Source organism: Lactuca sativa, chromosome 5, assembly GCF_002870075.4.
Source record: "Lactuca sativa cultivar Salinas chromosome 5, Lsat_Salinas_v11, whole genome shotgun sequence".
In the NCBI taxonomy this organism is placed as follows: Eukaryota; Viridiplantae; Streptophyta; class Magnoliopsida; order Asterales; family Asteraceae; genus Lactuca; species Lactuca sativa.
In genome coordinates this window covers 321,167,456-321,185,494 of record NC_056627.2, presented here as the reverse complement: position 1 = coordinate 321,185,494, position 18,039 = coordinate 321,167,456, and the positions used below count along the sequence as shown (strand labels likewise).

Here is an 18,039-nt window from a genome sequence, read left to right as displayed (position 1 = left end):
AATGATTATATAGAATTTCATTAAAAAAATTACAACGTTAAATTTTTTGGCAAACACTAAAACTAAAAATTGCCACTTGTGTCTGTATTTGGATTCAAGAAAGAAGTTATGTGATGTGTTTTTAACCATGAGTATATTAAAAAAAAATAGTGATCATCACAGATCTCAATTTACTCGATTTAAGACTCAATTAAACAACTTTTTGCACAAATTTCTCATAAAATCATTGGTGTAAGAGACCAAAAATCAGAATTATACCTACATCAACACTAATGGGAACTTTTTCAAACAGTTGGTGGTCACAAAGAACATACCGACATCATTTAGTAACTTTGACTAGGCAAATACAATTTTAGATAAATACATTTAAGAGAAATTGGACATTAAAATGAAAATATATAGAGTTGCTAACCTCATAATGTTGATTCCACATGAAGATGAAATCTTTGATGCATTGGAGAAATCGATTTCAAACCTTTGCGATATTAGAATCCATTTAAAACCTATGTTTTAAAGAAACCGGTGCATCATAAAAATCGGTTTCAACCTTTGATATGTTCATCAGGAACTTAACCACATAGAAACGTACAAATCAAATCGCATCTTAAGCAAACCAAACAAATCGAAGGCTAAAGAATACTTTGATACGCTACCCATCCGAAGACGTGGAGATGGTTTGCCTTCCTGACGTCGTAGAATGGATATGTTCAGCCTATCGAGAGCACCTAATCGATTATCGATCAGGGTTTGGGGTAGCAGGAACTGAGTCGGAGCGGGAGAGAAAGAGGGTCAAAATTGTTAGGGTTACGTGAAAAGAGAAACTAAGGGAACTTAAAAGTCTTTAATTTTTTTTATGGAAAATAAGATTGAAATTGTGTATTTTAGAACATTAATTTATAAAAAAACATTTTTATATGTCATCTATTTGATCTTAAATTTAAATTAACTCTTAAATGGTAGTAAAAAACACTCTAGTTGTGATGGCGGTGTTAGATGGGTGGAGTGGATTTGGTAGTGTTGGTGGCCATGAATGTAGCAGTGGTGGCAGTGGCGGCAGAGATAGTAGTGGTGGTGATCGTGAATGTGGCGGCGGTGGTGGTAATAGTTGAGGTGACGCAAGTGATGGAGGTGGAGGTGGTGGTGGTGGCACTGTTTGCAAAGGTGGTGATGGTGTTGGCGATGACTTAGGTGATGATGGTGTTGGTGGAGAAAACAATGGTGGTGATCGCGATGGTGGTGGTGGGGGTTGTGGTGGTGGTAGTGGTCACGGAGGTGGTGGCGGTGGTGGTGGCAGTGGAGGAGGTAGTGGTGGCGACATATATGATGGTGGTGGTGACGATAGGGGTTGTGGCGGTGGTAGTGATCGCGGAGGTGGTGTTCGTGGTTATGGCGGTGGCAACCGCAAAGATGACGATGGTGACATAGGTGTTGGTGGTTATGGCGGGGTGGTATGGGTGGTGGTGATTACGGAGGTGGTGTTGGTGGTTGTGGTAGTGGTGGTCGCAGAGGTGGCGATGACAACATAGGTGATGGTGGTTGTAGTGACAATAATGGTGGTGGAAAAAGGGGTTACGATATTGGTGGTGGTGGTAGTAGTAGCGTCAATGGGGGTGATGGTTGCATATAGGGTGGCGGTAGAGATTGTGATGATTATAGTGATTGCGGAGGTGGCATTGGTGGTTATGGAGGCGGCAGTCGCTGAGATGGCGTCGTAGGTACTGGTGGTGGCTACGACGATGGTGGTGGTGGTGGTAGTGTTCGCAGAAGTGGATTTGATGTATTAATGATTTGTATGCTATATAGTAAAAAAGTTGTACATTATGTTAAAAATGTAATGTATTGCTAACAAAATTCCTAATAAATTGTCTAGTAACCTGTGTCAAAGAGTAAAATTCAGTCCCTAATAAGTTTTCTTTAAAATAGTATTCATGACTGATTTATAAGTCTCCGAGATACGGCATCTATGACTAAATAATCAGTCTTAGATACTTAAATTTAATCAGTTATAAGTGTTCATTTAAATGTCAAAAAGTACATGTCCATTAGGGACTGAAATTCAGTCTTTAAAAAGTTTCCCATCCAAAGGACAAATTGTTTTAATTGTATTAATGACTAAAATCCGATCCCTAATAAGTTCCATGCACAATTAAAACTGACACAAGTCTACCAGGGATTGAAATTTAGTCTCACATAACTTACCCTCCAAAGTCCTTCAACTATTTGAGACTGAAATTCAGTCCCCAATACGTTTCGCACAAAACCTAAACCAACGCAAACAACTTACGGACTGAATTTTAGTCTCAAATAAATTTTGTCAATCTCTAATGTTTCACATGTTAAAATCAGTCCTAGATAGTATTTAAGACTAATTAATCAGTCTCAGATACATTGTATCCAAGACTGATTAATCAGTCTCTGATAATTTAGTCACAGAAGGCCTCTTTTCTTGTAGTGTAAACTATAATTTCAATCTAACTCCTAGTTACATATCATTGATTGGACAAAAATCCAAACCATAGTTGAATAAAATGAAGAAGATAACTAATGATTAATACCTCTTTAAATAAACTTAAATCCTAAACTTAATCTTCAAAATCATCTTTTTAACCCTCTACACTCTTCAAAATCGCTCAAATTAAGGAAAGTGAAAGGGAGTCATGCTTGTGTCTAAACTTTGTCAACTTCACACATAGTCACATATAGTCCCTCCATTTCTTATTTTCTTTATGAGTAAATGTCACTGTAACCCAACCAACTATCAGGTTTTGTTTTAAATGTCCCTCATCTTTTTTTCTTGCATTGTAGGTGTATAAACTTCACTTTTAAATTTTAAAAGGTCACTATTTTTGAAATCCTTGACTTACTACCGGCTAACAGCCTAGTCAGCACAAGTTAGAAGCATAGTCAACACAAATTAAAAGCCATGTCATCAAATCACAAATCCACCTCATCAAGTAAGATGTCGCATCCCCTTCATCAGTTAAGATGTCACTCTTTTCCTCCGGTTAAATTGTCGCTCTAGAAGTGCAGTTATATAAGTGCAAGAACCAAAACCTCCTTCGTTGCCCTTTACTCCCTTGCAGGTACGTTGACCATCATCGATGGTCACCTAGTCAGCGCCGATGAAAAGCCCTAATTCACAACTATTTTCCGCCAATGACCACCACCGAAGGCCTTACCATCAACATCCAATGTCATCACTCACTCTCGATCTCTCATCATCTCTACCACCTCCCTTTGTTAGTGAATGTGAACCGAACACAACGATCTATCATGGACAATCCCAAAATAAATCAAACTTTTCTCAACCACCTGTGTATCCTATGTGCAGGCCCCAAAATAAATTGGAAATCGAAATACATGGGTTTAGGTGGTCTCTTCCCCTTCGAGTCAAGAACAGGGCTATTTCTTGTTGTTGTGTGTGCCTCTCACCCCATTCTTCAATTGATGATAAGGAAGTAAGAACACGGATATCTGGAACAAAAACAATTCTAGGTTTGGCAAAACGATTCCAGATGGTTTCCAAGCAAGATTATCAACGAACAAAAACAAAAACAAGTGAAATATGCACTTGTATTAATCTTTGATGCAGGTTAACTATTTTTCCCCTTCCACGAACAAGCGCCAAGTCGATGCAGGTTTTGATTTTCGATTTTAGTTGGTGACACTACACTTTTGTTCATCTTCCTCCCAACTCCCACAACAATCACATGTAGCTCAAACTTATGCCCTCCAACTTGTAGAACCATGGAACTCAAAATGAAGAAGAGATTCAAACCAATGAAATCGAAATGAAAAAGAAACTAAATAAACATCCTTGTTGGGCTGTTGTGCTGCTTCACCGACTTGTATATCCATGGAAATCAAAATGAAGAAGAAATTCTAACCAAAGATACCGAGCAGAGAGTGAAACTTGATTGTAAAGGTCTATGATTGAGAATACGGAAGGTGGGTGTTCTTGAAGATGAACATAAGTTTGTGGTGGGTGAGGACGTGAGTGACATAATGAGGTGTATTTTTAATTTAATTTTTCTTTTTAGTGAAAAAAGTCAAAACATGAAGGAAACCGGCAATTACAAGTCAAGGTCCCTTTTTAGTAGGTAAAAATTGACTTTATGCCTCTAAACTACAAAAAAAATAATATTAAGGACCTTTTAAAACAAAACCCGATAGTTGGTTGGGTTACGATGACATTTACCCTTTCTTTATTTGACCATAAAACCGTGCCAACTAGAGACTAGTCTTATATATTTATAATATTAAACATAATAAACTTATTTATTAACAAAGTAAATCTAAAAATAGGGTTAGTGGGTTAAACCAGATTTAGATATGAGTTTCCCCGATTAACCAAGTCAACCCAAAATTCCTAAACCTCAACATTATTTAATATTTATGGGATATCATGTAGTGTTTGCTTTGTTATGAATTTTTCATAGAAACTGATTTCCAAGCCTGTGATTTGAGTTTGCTTATTGAAAATACCTACATGGAGCAACTTGGTATGGAAAGGAAAATAACTAGCAAATAAGTAAAATGTTGATCACAGTGTAATTGTGTCAAAAATATGCTTATTACTTTGTTTTGTGACTTGTTAATTTTAGTGATGATCATTGAAACTTTTAAGCACATCATTATTTATATCGTAGGTAATTGTATGAGCTTTGGATCTATATGTAAAAAATGGTGTTAGCACTTTTATAGTTAATTTTGATCTTGGCTTAATTTTTGTTTGGAGTTTTAGATCTAATTTTGGGTTTTCCTAAATATGTAGTTTTTATTTGAGTTTTATAACGGGATAAAAGATTATGGTCATGAAAAATGGTGTTGGCGGAAACATACGTGGTGATGTGGTGAAAAATTAAAAGAGTTATTATACTATATATTAAAATTATGTGGCCTTAGCTACAGTAAAGTTGGTGACTTTTTAACATGTTTGGTCCACATATTTGCTGTATGTCACAATTGGTCCAGTTGTTCATTGAAATTGCAATTTGACCCTTCCTGCTCAATGTCACCGCTTTGGTTTGAGAGCCCTCCTGTACACGTGGTCGCGTTGGGATATCCATTGTCTACGTGTTTTCCATTCGACATTCTCTCTTCTCTACTCACCGATTCTCATCCATCGCTTCTTCATTCTTCTTCTCAGTGAAACCTCACCGCCATCACCCTATGGGCGGCCATCGTTCACCACCACCAACAATCTGCTTTTTCACCACTGTTCATGGGGTTTACTTCGTCAACGATGCTCACCACCCCCACAAGTTCCGGAGAGTGCAGCCTTGATTTTTGATCAGTTTTTTTATCACCATCAACGACGAGCAAGAGGAGCAACAGCCGCCATCACTGCAATTCCTATTCTATTGTCTGCGACTCATTGATCTTGCGTTTTCTGGTTTTTCTCATGCCCTAACTCTCGCTCTATAGGTCAATTATGGAAGATGCAATTCTGATTTTGAAGTTTTCGATTTTTTTGAATGATAGATCAAATTGGGGATTTTCTTTTCTTATCTGACCCTTGATTTATAGTTTCTCACATACTCTGGCATATGAGAAGCAGCATCCAACTGCGGCCACCATTGCATCTTCTTCAACCAAACAATATATGTTCCTAAAAACTTAGGTACATATTCACCCTTCAATTAATTATAAATAAGTTTTCATCATCAGTTAATACTCTTCTTTATGTTTAATGTTAGGTTAGTTTTGATTTTACCCAGCTCCAATCTCAGGGCTCTAAATTGTTGGTGCAGTTCGACAATTGATGTGGTGTTGGGTTTATAACCGACGTTGGTTGTGTCTGGAGGTTTCCGGCTACAACCCATTGTTGATTCTGATGCGGTTTAGATCGACCTCCACTGCCACCACCACTCTCAGCATCGTCAGCCTAATGACGAAGGTATCAGCTCTAATGAAGAAGGTGTTGTCGGCTAATAAGTAAGGTATCTTTATCTCTCTTTCTTAAACAGATGTTCATCACTACTCTTTTTCTCTAGGTTTTTGAAAAATGTGTTCGAATGTGGATGACAATTAACAGGATCGGGAAAAAACCATTTTTCTTTGTGCATGTGTATCTTTCTATCTATGCCCACCACATGTTTGCTGGAATGCCCAGGTAAATGTTTTACCCAAAAAAATCTATATCTGGAATAAATAGAATATACTGATTTTTCCATTGAACTTCACAATAAAGCATCTATTTAATCGAATGTCTTTCTTTGTAGATAAGTTGTTTCCGGCCCCACGGTAGAAGCACATTGTTTTATTGAACTATGTTTCTTAATTGACTTAAAGAATGAAAAAAGGTACATATCTTGCTGAAATGCTTTATTAACGTTTATATATACTCATTACGAGCTTATGATCTTTATTTATAGCTATTGTAACAATTTCTTTGTCCTAATAATTAGGTCAAATTCCCAACATCAACCTAGACTTCAGACACCCTTTTTTCCCGGATCAAAAAGTACCCTCTGGATATTCATCTTCGACTAAAATATATTAGAAGTTTTTATATCTTAACATAAGTATAATTATTTACATATATCAAATATTAATACCATGTGTGTATATTGCAGCCCGGAAACTTTCATCTTCCTTCCATAATAAAGCAGATATAATTAGCTTTTTTTTGACTTTCCAGAGGAAGGTGAGTTGACTAACCTGCTATATATGAATCACTAATCACAATCTTTTCATTTGTTCTAAAATCACCACTTTCAATCAATTTGCAGCTATTGAATGGACAACGATATACGAATTGCCTCATTATGGAAGGAAGTCAAAGCAGATAAAGAAACAATTAATGGTGCGACCTCCATATCCTAAAATGTATCTCAAAAATGAAATGCCAACTGTCAATTCGATTACAGAAGTATGTGTTGTGATTGATGGTGAATGGAAAGTTGGGGATTTGGTAGATTGGTGTAAAGATGATTGTTATTGGTCAGCAAGGATCATCAAAATATTGAGTGGTGATGAGGTTCAGGTAATGAAATTTTATCATTTTTTTATTAGTTTATTACTTTCATCTTATAAATTATTATTTATTGTTATAAATTTGTAAATTATTGTGTGTAGATTGAGTTGCCAATACCTCCTACTCGACAAGGGAGGATTTATGATGCATTTTGTAAGGATTTACGCCCATCCTTAAACTGGTCTCCATTAGAAGGCTAAACATTTCCTACCATGGTTCTTTTCTTTTTTCCTATACACTGATTTCTTTTTTTTTCTTGATTATTATTGTCATTTTAGATGTTTGTTTTGAATCGAAATCCATTTGTGTTACAAATCTATGAAATTGTATGTATATATGAATGATTTATATTCATTAAAAACTATTAATATTACAAAACATGATAACTAAGCCTTTGGATTTTTTTAACCGAATTAATTGTTGAGTGTCTTGGTGAAATAGTGGCTAACATAAGAGAAAACGTGAGAATTTTTGTTCTGAAATCTTAGTTAATGTATGATGAACAGCTGACAAATTTTTTTTTTCAGTTTCAAACAGTTTTGTTCTACATATTACACTTAAAAATAAAAAAAAATTATAAAAAAAGTAGCTTTCCATTTCCTGCATTTAGCTCATCCTTGGGCTAAATACAACAATAACATCCTCTTCCCCATGCAAAGCATGGGTTTCCATCTAGTTAAATATTAACCCCTCGAATTACAAATATGATGGATTTTTCTAAAATTTCCTATAGTGTAGGGACGCATTTGTAACTAGACAATATTACAAGGGTACAAATTTCAAACTTCACTATTTCTAGGTTAGAAAGTCCAAACCCTTTCGTTTCCAAAACCCCAGTCTTCTTTCTCCGTTTCTGGACTCTGGTTTGTTTTCAGCTTCTTGTTCTTCGATCGAAAATGGCGAAGCGTTTAATTCCTTGTTTTAACCGTGTTCTGGTTGAGAAAATAATCCCTCCATCAAAGACCAGCGCCGGTATTCTGCTTCCAGAAGCATCCTCCAAGGTTACCATTTCCACCCTTTATTTTTTAGATCTAGATCCCGTGTGCACATACATGGGCCATGGCCCTGAAAATGTATGAAGATTCATGTATTTTAATGCGATTTCAAATTACACCAATAAGTGAAACCTACACCTGTTTTATGTGTTCATTCTTCCTCTGCACATGCATATTATTCCTTTATTATGTAATTGCATCCTAGATGTCAATCTGCGCTCATTTACTTCGTTAGAAGATTACAATCAATCATTGGAACCCTCATGTTACCTACTTGATTTTATTCACTTTCAAAGTAAGCGGAAAATTTACAGAAATCTCCGGGCCTTTTACCTTCTTCTTGATCCCTGGATCATCACCTTATTAGGACGCCACTAAGATTGAAATTTGTCTCTGTGAAATCTCTGTCATCTATCTTTTAGTTAAATTTACTAGCTCCCGAATTAGATTCCTTGGATTTCAATTAGTAAACTGATTATGGATTGTTGAATCAGCTAAACTCTGGTAAAGTTATTGCTGTGGGCCCTGGATCACGTGATGCAGAAGGGAAGTTGTTGCCTCTCTGTGTGAAAGAAGGTGACACTGTTTTACTAGCAGAGTATGGAGGAACAGAAGTGAAACTTGATGATAAGAAGTAAGTATTAGTTTCTTACAATCTGAAACATTACAACCTTGCATATCTTGATCTATACTTGTTTCTAATTAGGGTTTAGGGTTTAGATTGCAAGACATAGAGCTTGTGCATGTATTTGTCATAACTCATAGTAGATTAGTAGGTAATAAGAAATGCATATTTTTTGTTCATGATGTAGATAAAAGTTTATAGATGTCTATCCATATAGAGGGCCAAAAAATTGTTAAATACATCATCTTACTCCATCAAACATTCAATTGATGGATTTTTATTTTTAAGTTGCATAATATAATATGTGGTAAATTACTTGTATTAATTTCAGGTATCATTTGTATGACGATCATGATATCTTGGGAACTTTGCACGATTAGTTTGGCTCTATAATTCATGAGAACATTTAAGAGATTTTGTCATTTGGAAATGTACGAGTGAGATGGGTCCCAAAATTGGGGATTTGGAGAATCCGGATACACAAATTTAGTTTGCAGTTGTTATTTAAAAAAAAAAAAATCCCCTTTGTATTTGGCATTTAGCTTATTAATTAGTTTTTATCAAACACTGTTACTTAATCAGCTATCAGCTAAATAATGTCCTATTAATGTCATTTGTTAACTTAATCATTCTACTATTTTACAAATAAGTCATCTCACTTAAAAATGTATCTATTAATTATATTGAAAATTGTGGTCATTTAGGTGGTTAATAATGGTTTAAAGGCAAAACTAGTCGTAACTTGGAAACTAAAGTTTTTATTTATGGATTTGTATAGAAGTATTCGGCGAATAACAGTTAATATTAATTCCATAAATAAAATAAAGTGTAGGTATTATCTAACCACCTATCCAATACACCGATAGAAAAACATACTTTAGTGTGTAAAATAACGTTAGACAAATCTATTGTTGGTGGAAACAAATTGAAACCATTGACTTTGGGGATTTGCAAGGCATCTAGAGTCATTATCATCTACACAAATGCATTTCTTGCTCACAATCCTCGACGAATATTTTGGATCAAAATCCAGGCAAAGATCCACACCATTTTCATCTTTGTTTGAGATTTGGAACCTTGAGTTTTTTACCGATTGCCACGTGCTTTGTTTTGCATTGCAATTCGTTGTTAGCTTCACCGGAAGCCCGTCTCCGGCCACCGTGATACATAATGGAGTGCTTGCGAGTTGCACCGGAGTCCCATCACCGCTGTGACTCCACCCGTTCAACCAAAGGCATTCATCTGCAAAAAGCTGGTCCTTGTAATCGGATCGTATACAACGTCCAGTCATTGGGTGGAACAAGAATGTGTAGTTGCTCGATCTCCATTGTGGAACTACATGAAAAAATTTGTAAAAATTAACAATCAGACATGTTATCAGTTCAACCATGGTTAAATGGTTAGACCTTGATCTTGAATTATACTCCCTCCGTCTCAAAATTATAGTTAATTTTTTTTTTTGTCCCAAAATAATAGTCCAGTTCTAAAAATAAATAACATTTTTACGAAAATATTCCCTCATTATTATTTAACCAACTAAGCATTTAATGAAATATTAAATGCAAAGTAAGGACAAAACTGTCATTTTATTAAATAAAGTTAGTGGTAATTAATATTTTTTTTAATCTGCGTGTTTTTTGTCCGTGAACAATAATATTGGGACGAAGGGAATATAATTATTGAAGTAAAGTTCAAGAGAACTATTAATTAGTCAAAAAGCTAAATACATGACTTCCTACTATAATTTTCTCCCTCTTAGATTCTATTTACAATTCTCTATTATTTAATTATATAAATTTCTGTTCTCTTAATATGAACTATATTTTAAAAAATCTACAAATTCTTTTTATTTAATATGTTTATATTTAAATAACTTTGTTGTAATTAGATATTTATAGATATACAAAATTATAACAAAAATAAAGATACAACATTAATAATATATAAATCAATTTCTTATATTAACTCTTATTAAAGCCATAAAAAAAATCTTATTCAAAACGTACCTTGAAGAGTTTGACGCAGGAGGAACAACTTCGCGTTAAAATCAGGGTTTCGTAGCCCCTCCCAATCGTTATTAAGGAGTCCATATTGTTCATCCATATTTTGGACCCCTTGTCTAAGGTAGTAGCTTCCTTGCAAAGCCCATACAGCCCAATCCAAGTCCATTTCAGCCAAAAAAGCCATGTAACAAGGCAAAAAAACATTGTCACTTTGGCGCGTACCCATTAAGTTCACGCCAAACTCGGAAATAAACAACGGGGCAGGATCTGACCCTGTTGTTAAAAACGTTGCTCTATTATTTATATCACGAATAACATTACTACACATTTGGTTTAGTGGTTGACGTAGCCACCTTTGTCCCTCTGTAAACGAGTATCTGTGTGTTTCGTATACTATTTTGTTTGGTAACGCACGATCTAGTCCTAAAGGCTCAGATTTTAATGGACTGAAATCGAGGTCATAGTTTAAACCAGAGATAAGAACCAACACATTAGGGTTAACTTTGTGGATAGTACTAGCACCTCTGCGAACCCACTGATACCAATCATTCGCATTTTGGCGAGGCCCACGTAGCTCATTCCGTAAACTCATAGCCACAACCTACAAATTTTAAGTTCTTAAAATTAAAAAAAAAAAAAAAAAAAACAAACTATTGGACCATATCCGATTTAGTACTTACCATAGGAGTATTTCTATAACGTTTTCCCACGATAGATAAACCTTCTAACCATTCGTCCGGATCAAAATACTTATCTCCAAAAAATCCATTTCCATCATTGTTGGAACAACACCACATTGGTTCACTCACGTGATTGTCAAGTATCACCATGACTCCATAAGACTGAATCACACCTATCACTAACGAAAAAGCATCAACCACCGTGAGAGGTAAAAATTGAGGATTATTTATCTCAAGGCCTTTAATTGCATTTGTAAGGCTTAAATCACGAAAAGTTTGTACAACGGTTTTGTTGCTATAACGTGTAAACATATTGGTAGCCCAAGTGAGTCGAACACAATTGAACCCAAAGAAAGCGACCTGGTTTACAATGAAACCTATTGGCTTCTTGTCAAGCCCCTCTACTAACATGGGTTGTAGGTGAGAAGGCCAGTTCACACACTTGAACTTGACTCGTTCACCGTTCAACTCATCAATGACCCATTTTGATTGTGTTGTCAAAGGTAGGGAATGAGAAATTGTTACTAGGGAAAAAAGTAATACAAAAGAAAAAATTATAGTTTTCATGGTTTTCTTTTATGAACTTGTTACAACATTATTTTGAGAATTGAGATTATATAGTTAAAGTGGGACCACTAACAAGAAGCAATGCATGTATAATTCACATAAAGAGCAAACCCATATATTGTGCTGTTTAGGTTTGGTTTAAACCAACTTTGTCCACATCATCATCCGAAATTTGGGTTTGAATTAGGTTTTACTCGATTTTGTTCATAAAAGTTGAGCGTTTTAAATTTGATTTGCTTATGAATTCATTATGGTGATAGATGACGACCAAGCTAGTAAAATTTACAAAGATAGGGGGAGAACTTAAAAAAAAAAGACGTTAGGATTTGTGAAATTTCCCTTTTAGAATGACACATAAATATCATGTCATTTCATTATGTTCCTCTAGTAAAAATTTAGATCATTCTTATATGAGTAAATTATAGGAATGATCGTTGCGATTTAAAGTAATTTACTCTTCTTATTTTGTAGGTCAAAATTCATAAAATCGTTTCAATTTAATAATTTTTTTGGTTTATCCATGGTATTTTTATTATTTAACTGTGAGATTTTGATTTATTAAAAAATTCATTGCAACCGGATATAACAGTTTTCTGATAACTTTAAATTTAAAAAAAAAAATACTGTAATATATATATATATATATATATATATATATATATATATATATATATATATATATATATATATATATATATATATTTTGTTTGACTGATATTTTTCATATAATTTAACCACAAACACTTTGAATTGTTTTGGAAAAATAGCTTTAACCACAAAAAACTCATAATCCAATTTAAACAAAAATATTTTAAATTTTAAAAAAATTAAATAATAGAAACTTTATATTTTTCTATTTTCTTTAATTTAATTACAAAACAACTCATTTTTAATTAACCATCCTATATTTACTATTCAATGCTATGTAGATTTTTAAATTATATATTTTAACTTTTGATTATTACAAAATAACAGCCTTATATTGTAAAGTTCCATCATAAGTAAAATAGAAAATTATGCAAAACTGAGTATATATATCATGAAAAAAAATATATAAACAAAATATTAAAAATAAAACTACATAATCTTATACAAATAACACTAATAAAATTACTAATTATATGACTTGTTGTGAATAATTAATAACGTTTGAAATAGAGAAAATTTCAGAAAAACCATTATATTTTAAATATTTTATTTGAAAATTTATTATTTTAATTTTTTTTGCAGAAAAATAGTTGACATTTATAAATATTTAAAAAAAAAATCATTGTTCATATACTATATTAGCATATCACCATTAAATATCAAACATTATTTTTTTCAATAACCATTAAGTTCTGTATATAATTTAATAAAACTACCAAAATATCACACATTATTTTTTCAAAAAACCATTAAGTCCTATACATAATTTAATAAAACTACCAAATTTGGTATCGGAAAAACCATTTTGATTTAAAAATTATTATTATTATTATTATTATTATTATTATTATTATTATTATTACTAACGTTTATGATAATCATAAATATAATAATATTGAAAATCTCTTGACTAACACTTTATCATTTTCTCTTCCAATAAAATTCCATAATTCATTTGGGTGTGTGTGTTTCAAGTTTATTTCTAGGGTTTAGGTCATTTAATTTTTGGTTTTGTGCTCATTTTATCGCTTAATTATTTTTAAGTTTTAAAAGTTCATCAAACTTTTGGGTTTATGCTCATATTAGTCACTTAACTTTTGATTTGACCATTTAACTTTTGAATTTGTGCTCATTTAATCACTTAACTTTTAAAATTGTGCTAGTCACTAAACTTTTTTTTTTTAAAGTTTAGTGACTAAATGAGCACAAATCCAAAAGTTAAGTGACTAAATGAGCACAAAGTCAAAAGTTTGATGACCTTTTAAAACTTAAGAAGAGTTAAGTGACCAAATAAATACAAAATCAAAAGTTGAATGACCAAAAATAACCTAAACTCTTATTTCTTTTCCGATGGGGGTTATCTATATAAATAACATCACAACACTCATCCAAAATGTCAATAAGTATTTTAGGAATTCTAAGTGTTCATGATAAGATTCTTAAGGCTAAGGCTAGACTAATATCGATGGCTTGTCATGTCGCTTTTAAAATTTATATAGTAGTTAGTGAGTGGTGGAAAAAATCAATTACTAGAGACTCCGGATCCCCCTAGTTGAAGACTATCGCCCACAATAATATGAATTCAAACAAATAATTACATGGTAAGAAATATAACACCAATGAAATTAGTAATTATATGACTTTGAATATTTAAAAAAATGACGATTTATAAACTATGCTTACAGTTTATCCATATTTAAATGTAACGTATGTTTTTTATATTTACAATATAATATCTAAACTATTCTAAAAGTTCATCTTATTAAATAAAATTAAAATTTTATTTTGTCTAAATATATATTTTGATACTTATGTTATCTATCAAATGTCAAATTACTATCTCAATAATAACTTAAGTATTATAAATAAGTAAAATATCATCAATAATAACAAGTAGTTACGGACACATAAAAATCGATATGAAATCCATCCTTTCGGAGCTCCTATCAGATTTGTTCTCAACCACTCAAATCCCCGAAAACGAAAGGTTCATGTCTCCGAAGTTCCTCAAATTACCCGACAAACAAACTTCCATTAAGCCTCATTCAAGACGCATGACACAAAACATTTGTTACACTTTATTTAATTATTCCTTAAAACCCAAAGGGTCAAAGAGACATGTGAAACTGGTTTTCATTACCCTATTTTCACAATACACGGTTTACTGTATTAACACGATCATCCTTTTTATTGATTTCATTTGCTTGTGGCAACGGTTTTCCACCCAAAAACCCTTTGAACAAAGCAAGTGATCGCTCCGGTTGAGAAAATGGAGCTTCATGCGCTGCCCCTCTTATCGTTGCAAAAGATAAAACATCACCATATACTTGTATCCATCCACCAACCTACAATTAAAAAAAAAAAAAAAAAAAAACCTTATAGAAATAAATAAATGTAAACAAATTTATAAAAAAAAGTTGGAATTAAAGTATTAAACTAACCTGGTTGCCATTAAACCATGCCCTATAAGGCAAAGTTGTATTCAACCGTAATTCCTTAGCCAAACTGTTCACCACTGATCGGGTCCCGGTTAAAGGTAAGACCGAATCTTGATCACCACTGAAAGAATTAATGAAAAAATTATAGCAGTGAAAATTAATATTTTCGTATCTTTAAAAAAATAAAAAATAAATATATTTACTCGCCTGTAAACAAAAACCCTAATGCCAGACTTAAGTAGGGAAGTCAACACAGGACTCATTGGTATCTCTAAATTGTGCATGTCATAGTTCAAAACCCTGTTATTTACAAAAAATTAATAATATCATTAATATATAATTAACACGGACTTTTTAATTAATTTATAAACTCGAGATCCGTGTATTACTCGCTACACGGGCCCCACTGGCTGACACCCATGAGCCGAGCATGTAAAGCGGTTTGAACATCTTTTCGGTTCAAGTACTCGATCGTTTCATCCTCCACACAAACATCTATCTTTGTCTCCGTGCCTTGCTGTCATGTATATAACAGCAGTCAGGAGGGTATTTATGTCTTTTACACAGATGAGAGAGAGAAAAAGTTGGTTAAGCTTACGAAGTTATTGAGGAGAACTTGTGATTGGGAGAAAACATTTGATAAACAAACGTCGAGAGTGATGTCATAAGAGTTAATGAATCGACCGACTTCTCTTGAAGCTTGATTTGAGACTTGAGAGCATTTTGGGGTCATAGACTTGTATTGGGCTTGTCTTCTTATGGTTGAGTAGTTACAAACTTTATTGAATAAGTCATATGTAGCGTCCGATATTAAACCATGAGACCAGAGATACTCCCCTCTTGAATTAAAATCCGTATTAAATTCCAATAGTGGGTTACCGATCTACACAACAAATGATAAGCTCGTTAACGGTCTGAACGAGACTACATGACTATTTTACCCTTGGATTTATTTTACTCACTGCGATTCCCTTGAGATTGATCTTGGCTTTCGACTTAAGTATGAGATTTGCAAGTTGAGGAACATAGTGTCCTGTAGTAGACATTAGACAATGAGGTGTTAAGAGTTAAGAGTTAAGACAGTTATTCTGATTTGAAAAGCTTTTTAAAGCTCTTACATATATTTTTACCTGCATAACTTTCGCCTGTGATGTAAAAGTCTCTATTCTTGTACTCTGGAAAGTTTTCAAACCATTTCTCTAGAAAATTGAGATTGTCGCGAGCTGAAATGATGAAATAAGCATTAGAAACAGTTTGTTCAATGTTCATAGTCATATATAAAGTATTATAGAATCATATGTGTACACTCTTGAAAAGAAGTAAATTAAGAACCTGTAATAACATCATTCACTGATAAATAAAAGGACTTATCAACAGAATAAGAGAATCCTACTCCTGCTGGTGATTCCAAGTACAACATATTTGCCTCTGTAAAAAAAACATCAAGGAATTCCCAAAATTATTTCCTCAAAATATGTATAATTAATAAAAGCTTTCATCTAAGATATCCATGGACGTTTATAAAACACAGAAAATTTGTTAATTGATCCATCCTCAGCCATTCATGACATAATTTGCCCAATTTGACACAAATTGATAGTAATAATTCAAATACATGGAAAGCGTAGTTGTTGCAGGCCATTGGTAATCGATCATGAGAGATTCATTATGATATACGAATCATCATGATTATCAATCAATGTTTTAGGGCAAATCTATAACTTCATTTAATGCTGCAATTAATACTCTCAACATTAAATACACAGTTATTGCAGAATTCTCTCAACTTAAATGCAGATTCTGTATACCTTTATTCCAGCTATACTCATTTTTAACCAAAACACTACCACTTGGTTTAAAAGGACCATGCTCGACAAAAGCCCCTTCTCCAACAGACGAACAACCAGGTCCTGCAAAAAATTGAAACCAAAAGCTTCACGCGTTATCGTTATGCATAAGGTTTGGAGTGAAGAAATTAATATAGCGTGAATTACCTCCATTTAACCAAAGCACAAGCGGTTTGGAAGATGAATTGGATTCAGCTTCAACAAAGTAGTAAAACAAAGATCTCGGTTTTGCTTCATCGAGGGAGATGTAGCCTGCAAACTGCTTGAATGTCACCGGCGGTTGGCCTGGTAATTTCACTACCTCATCGGCGACTGGTATGGAATTAACGCCGTTGAGACATGTGTGCATTAAAATGATCCCAAACAGTAACTTTGCAGAGAGTATCCATGGCTCAGACATGATTTTGACAGTGAGAGAATTATAGCCGCTTTGACAAGGTCAACTTAAATAAATCTGATATGACGTACAATCGTCAATATTGGATGCTTTACGAGTTTTGAATTCCATGAGACCTTTGTTTTTTCTTTTTTACTTTTGGACAAAGAATTTCCTTTAAAAGGCTGGACCATCCTTCCAATACACGGGAACCAAGCAAATTTAACATTTTGAAAATTTAGTTTTGGTCCAATTGGTTTATCTAAGGTTTAAGTCCAATTATTTAAAAATTGATAGACACTTTTTTCATGGTTTTTAAAAGTTCTATGTAACGGGTGAGTATTGGATCGTACCGGTTTCAGAGAATATTGTGAATCATGGACCGGATTAGATGATATTTACAGGTCCAGGTTTAGGTACGAGTTTTCCAGTTGTTATACCCGTTTGGATTAATACAACTTTACATGTATACAATACAACTTGTTAAAACACGTTTTTGGGTTTGATACAATTCGTTAAAATGAATATGTTATTGATTTTGATGCGTTACAACTCGTTAAAATAAATATTTTTTTAGGTTTGATACAGTACAACTTGTAAAAATGAATACATTTTCTTATGTCCTTTGGACCGGTCAAACTTTAATTGTTTATACTTCATACCATTTGTTTGAAAGATTGTAACCCATTAAATATAACACCGAAAACAACAAAACTATAATCTAAAATTATCTACAAATTTTAAATTACATGTTTGAAAAAACCGCATATCAATTCAACTAAAGCGAATGATATATGTTTGTTTAAAAAATTTCACATGATAAAAAGTTTAAATTTCTTGCTGAAAAACGAAAGTATTCCACCTTTGATATCTTAACTCAT

General features: G+C 33.2%; 4 protein-coding genes and 1 long non-coding RNA gene across 11 annotated transcripts; 3 read left to right on the top strand and 2 right to left on the bottom strand.

The window, feature by feature from the left end:
* The first annotated feature begins 953 nt into the window (after positions 1 to 953).
* On the top strand, positions 954 to 1,526 carry LOC111889419 (glycine-rich RNA-binding protein 8). Its single transcript, XM_023885566.2, has 2 exons — positions 954 to 1,098; positions 1,273 to 1,526. The coding sequence occupies exons 1-2, from the start codon at positions 954 to 956 to the stop codon at positions 1,524 to 1,526; spliced, it is 399 nt and encodes a 132-aa protein (XP_023741334.2).
* Positions 1,527 to 5,019: 3,493 nt separating this feature from the next.
* LOC111889438 (uncharacterized) lies at positions 5,020 to 6,812 on the top strand. 7 transcript variants are annotated; one of them, XR_006183438.2, is made up of 8 exons: positions 5,021 to 5,395; positions 5,485 to 5,623; positions 5,700 to 5,942; positions 6,038 to 6,115; positions 6,225 to 6,305; positions 6,411 to 6,466; positions 6,579 to 6,649; positions 6,735 to 6,812. It is a non-coding gene; the product is annotated as an uncharacterized LOC111889438 (long non-coding RNA). The 7 variants fall into 7 exon arrangements; XR_008223440.1 differs by having other exon boundaries at positions 5,020 to 5,623; positions 5,700 to 5,937; XR_002849536.3 differs by having other exon boundaries at positions 5,023 to 5,623; positions 5,733 to 5,942.
* A 449-nt stretch (positions 6,813 to 7,261) lies between these two features.
* LOC111889437 (10 kDa chaperonin, mitochondrial) lies at positions 7,262 to 9,228 on the top strand. The gene is made up of 3 exons (XM_023885584.3): positions 7,262 to 7,980; positions 8,469 to 8,608; positions 8,931 to 9,228. The coding sequence occupies exons 1-3, from the start codon at positions 7,876 to 7,878 to the stop codon at positions 8,977 to 8,979; spliced, it is 294 nt and encodes a 97-aa protein (XP_023741352.1). The 5' UTR covers positions 7,262 to 7,875; the 3' UTR covers positions 8,980 to 9,228.
* Positions 9,229 to 9,293: 65 nt separating this feature from the next.
* On the bottom strand, positions 9,294 to 12,008 carry LOC111889435 (glycosyl hydrolase 5 family protein). Its single transcript, XM_023885582.3, has 4 exons — positions 11,994 to 12,008; positions 11,283 to 11,855; positions 10,606 to 11,203; positions 9,294 to 9,934 (listed from the first exon to the last, which is right to left on the bottom strand). Exons 1-4 carry the CDS (start codon positions 12,006 to 12,008, stop codon positions 9,495 to 9,497), a joined length of 1,626 nt encoding a protein of 541 aa, XP_023741350.2. The 3' UTR covers positions 9,294 to 9,494.
* A 2,501-nt stretch (positions 12,009 to 14,509) lies between these two features.
* Positions 14,510 to 17,263, bottom strand: LOC111889397 (serine carboxypeptidase-like 45). The gene is made up of 10 exons (XM_023885543.3): positions 16,930 to 17,263; positions 16,744 to 16,845; positions 16,268 to 16,363; positions 16,066 to 16,158; positions 15,898 to 15,968; positions 15,534 to 15,818; positions 15,325 to 15,452; positions 15,143 to 15,235; positions 14,939 to 15,056; positions 14,510 to 14,842 (listed from the first exon to the last, which is right to left on the bottom strand). The coding sequence occupies exons 1-10, from the start codon at positions 17,180 to 17,182 to the stop codon at positions 14,645 to 14,647; spliced, it is 1,437 nt and encodes a 478-aa protein (XP_023741311.1). The 5' UTR covers positions 17,183 to 17,263; the 3' UTR covers positions 14,510 to 14,644.
* Between the last annotated feature and the right edge of the window lie 776 nt (positions 17,264 to 18,039).

Excerpts from the sequence above, each read along its gene's own strand:
- LOC111889419 (XM_023885566.2), top strand. The coding sequence starts at position 954 with ATGGTAGTAAAAAACACTCTAGTTGTGATGGCGGTGTTAGATGGGTGG. Across the intron at positions 1,099-1,272 it reads TGAATGTGGCGGCGGTGGTG|GTGGTGGCGGTGGTGGTGGC; the intron begins GTAATAGTTGAG and ends GTGGTCACGGAG.
- LOC111889437 (XM_023885584.3), top strand. The coding sequence starts at position 7,876 with ATGGCGAAGCGTTTAATTCCTTGTTTTAACCGTGTTCTGGTTGAGAAA. Across the intron at positions 7,981-8,468 it reads TTCCAGAAGCATCCTCCAAG|CTAAACTCTGGTAAAGTTAT; the intron begins GTTACCATTTCC and ends TTGTTGAATCAG. Across the intron at positions 8,609-8,930 it reads GTGAAACTTGATGATAAGAA|GTATCATTTGTATGACGATC; the intron begins GTAAGTATTAGT and ends TATTAATTTCAG.
- LOC111889435 (XM_023885582.3), bottom strand. Across the intron at positions 11,204-11,282 it reads GTTATAGAAATACTCCTATG|GTTGTGGCTATGAGTTTACG; the intron begins GTAAGTACTAAA and ends TAAAATTTGTAG. Across the intron at positions 9,935-10,605 it reads CCTGCGTCAAACTCTTCAAG|TTCCACAATGGAGATCGAGC; the intron begins GTACGTTTTGAA and ends TTTTTCATGTAG.
- LOC111889397 (XM_023885543.3), bottom strand. The coding sequence starts at position 17,182 with ATGTCTGAGCCATGGATACTCTCTGCAAAGTTACTGTTTGGGATCATT. Across the intron at positions 16,846-16,929 it reads TGTGCTTTGGTTAAATGGAG|GACCTGGTTGTTCGTCTGTT; the intron begins GTAATTCACGCT and ends AATTTTTTGCAG. Across the intron at positions 16,364-16,743 it reads TGAGTATAGCTGGAATAAAG|AGGCAAATATGTTGTACTTG; the intron begins GTATACAGAATC and ends TTTTTTTTACAG.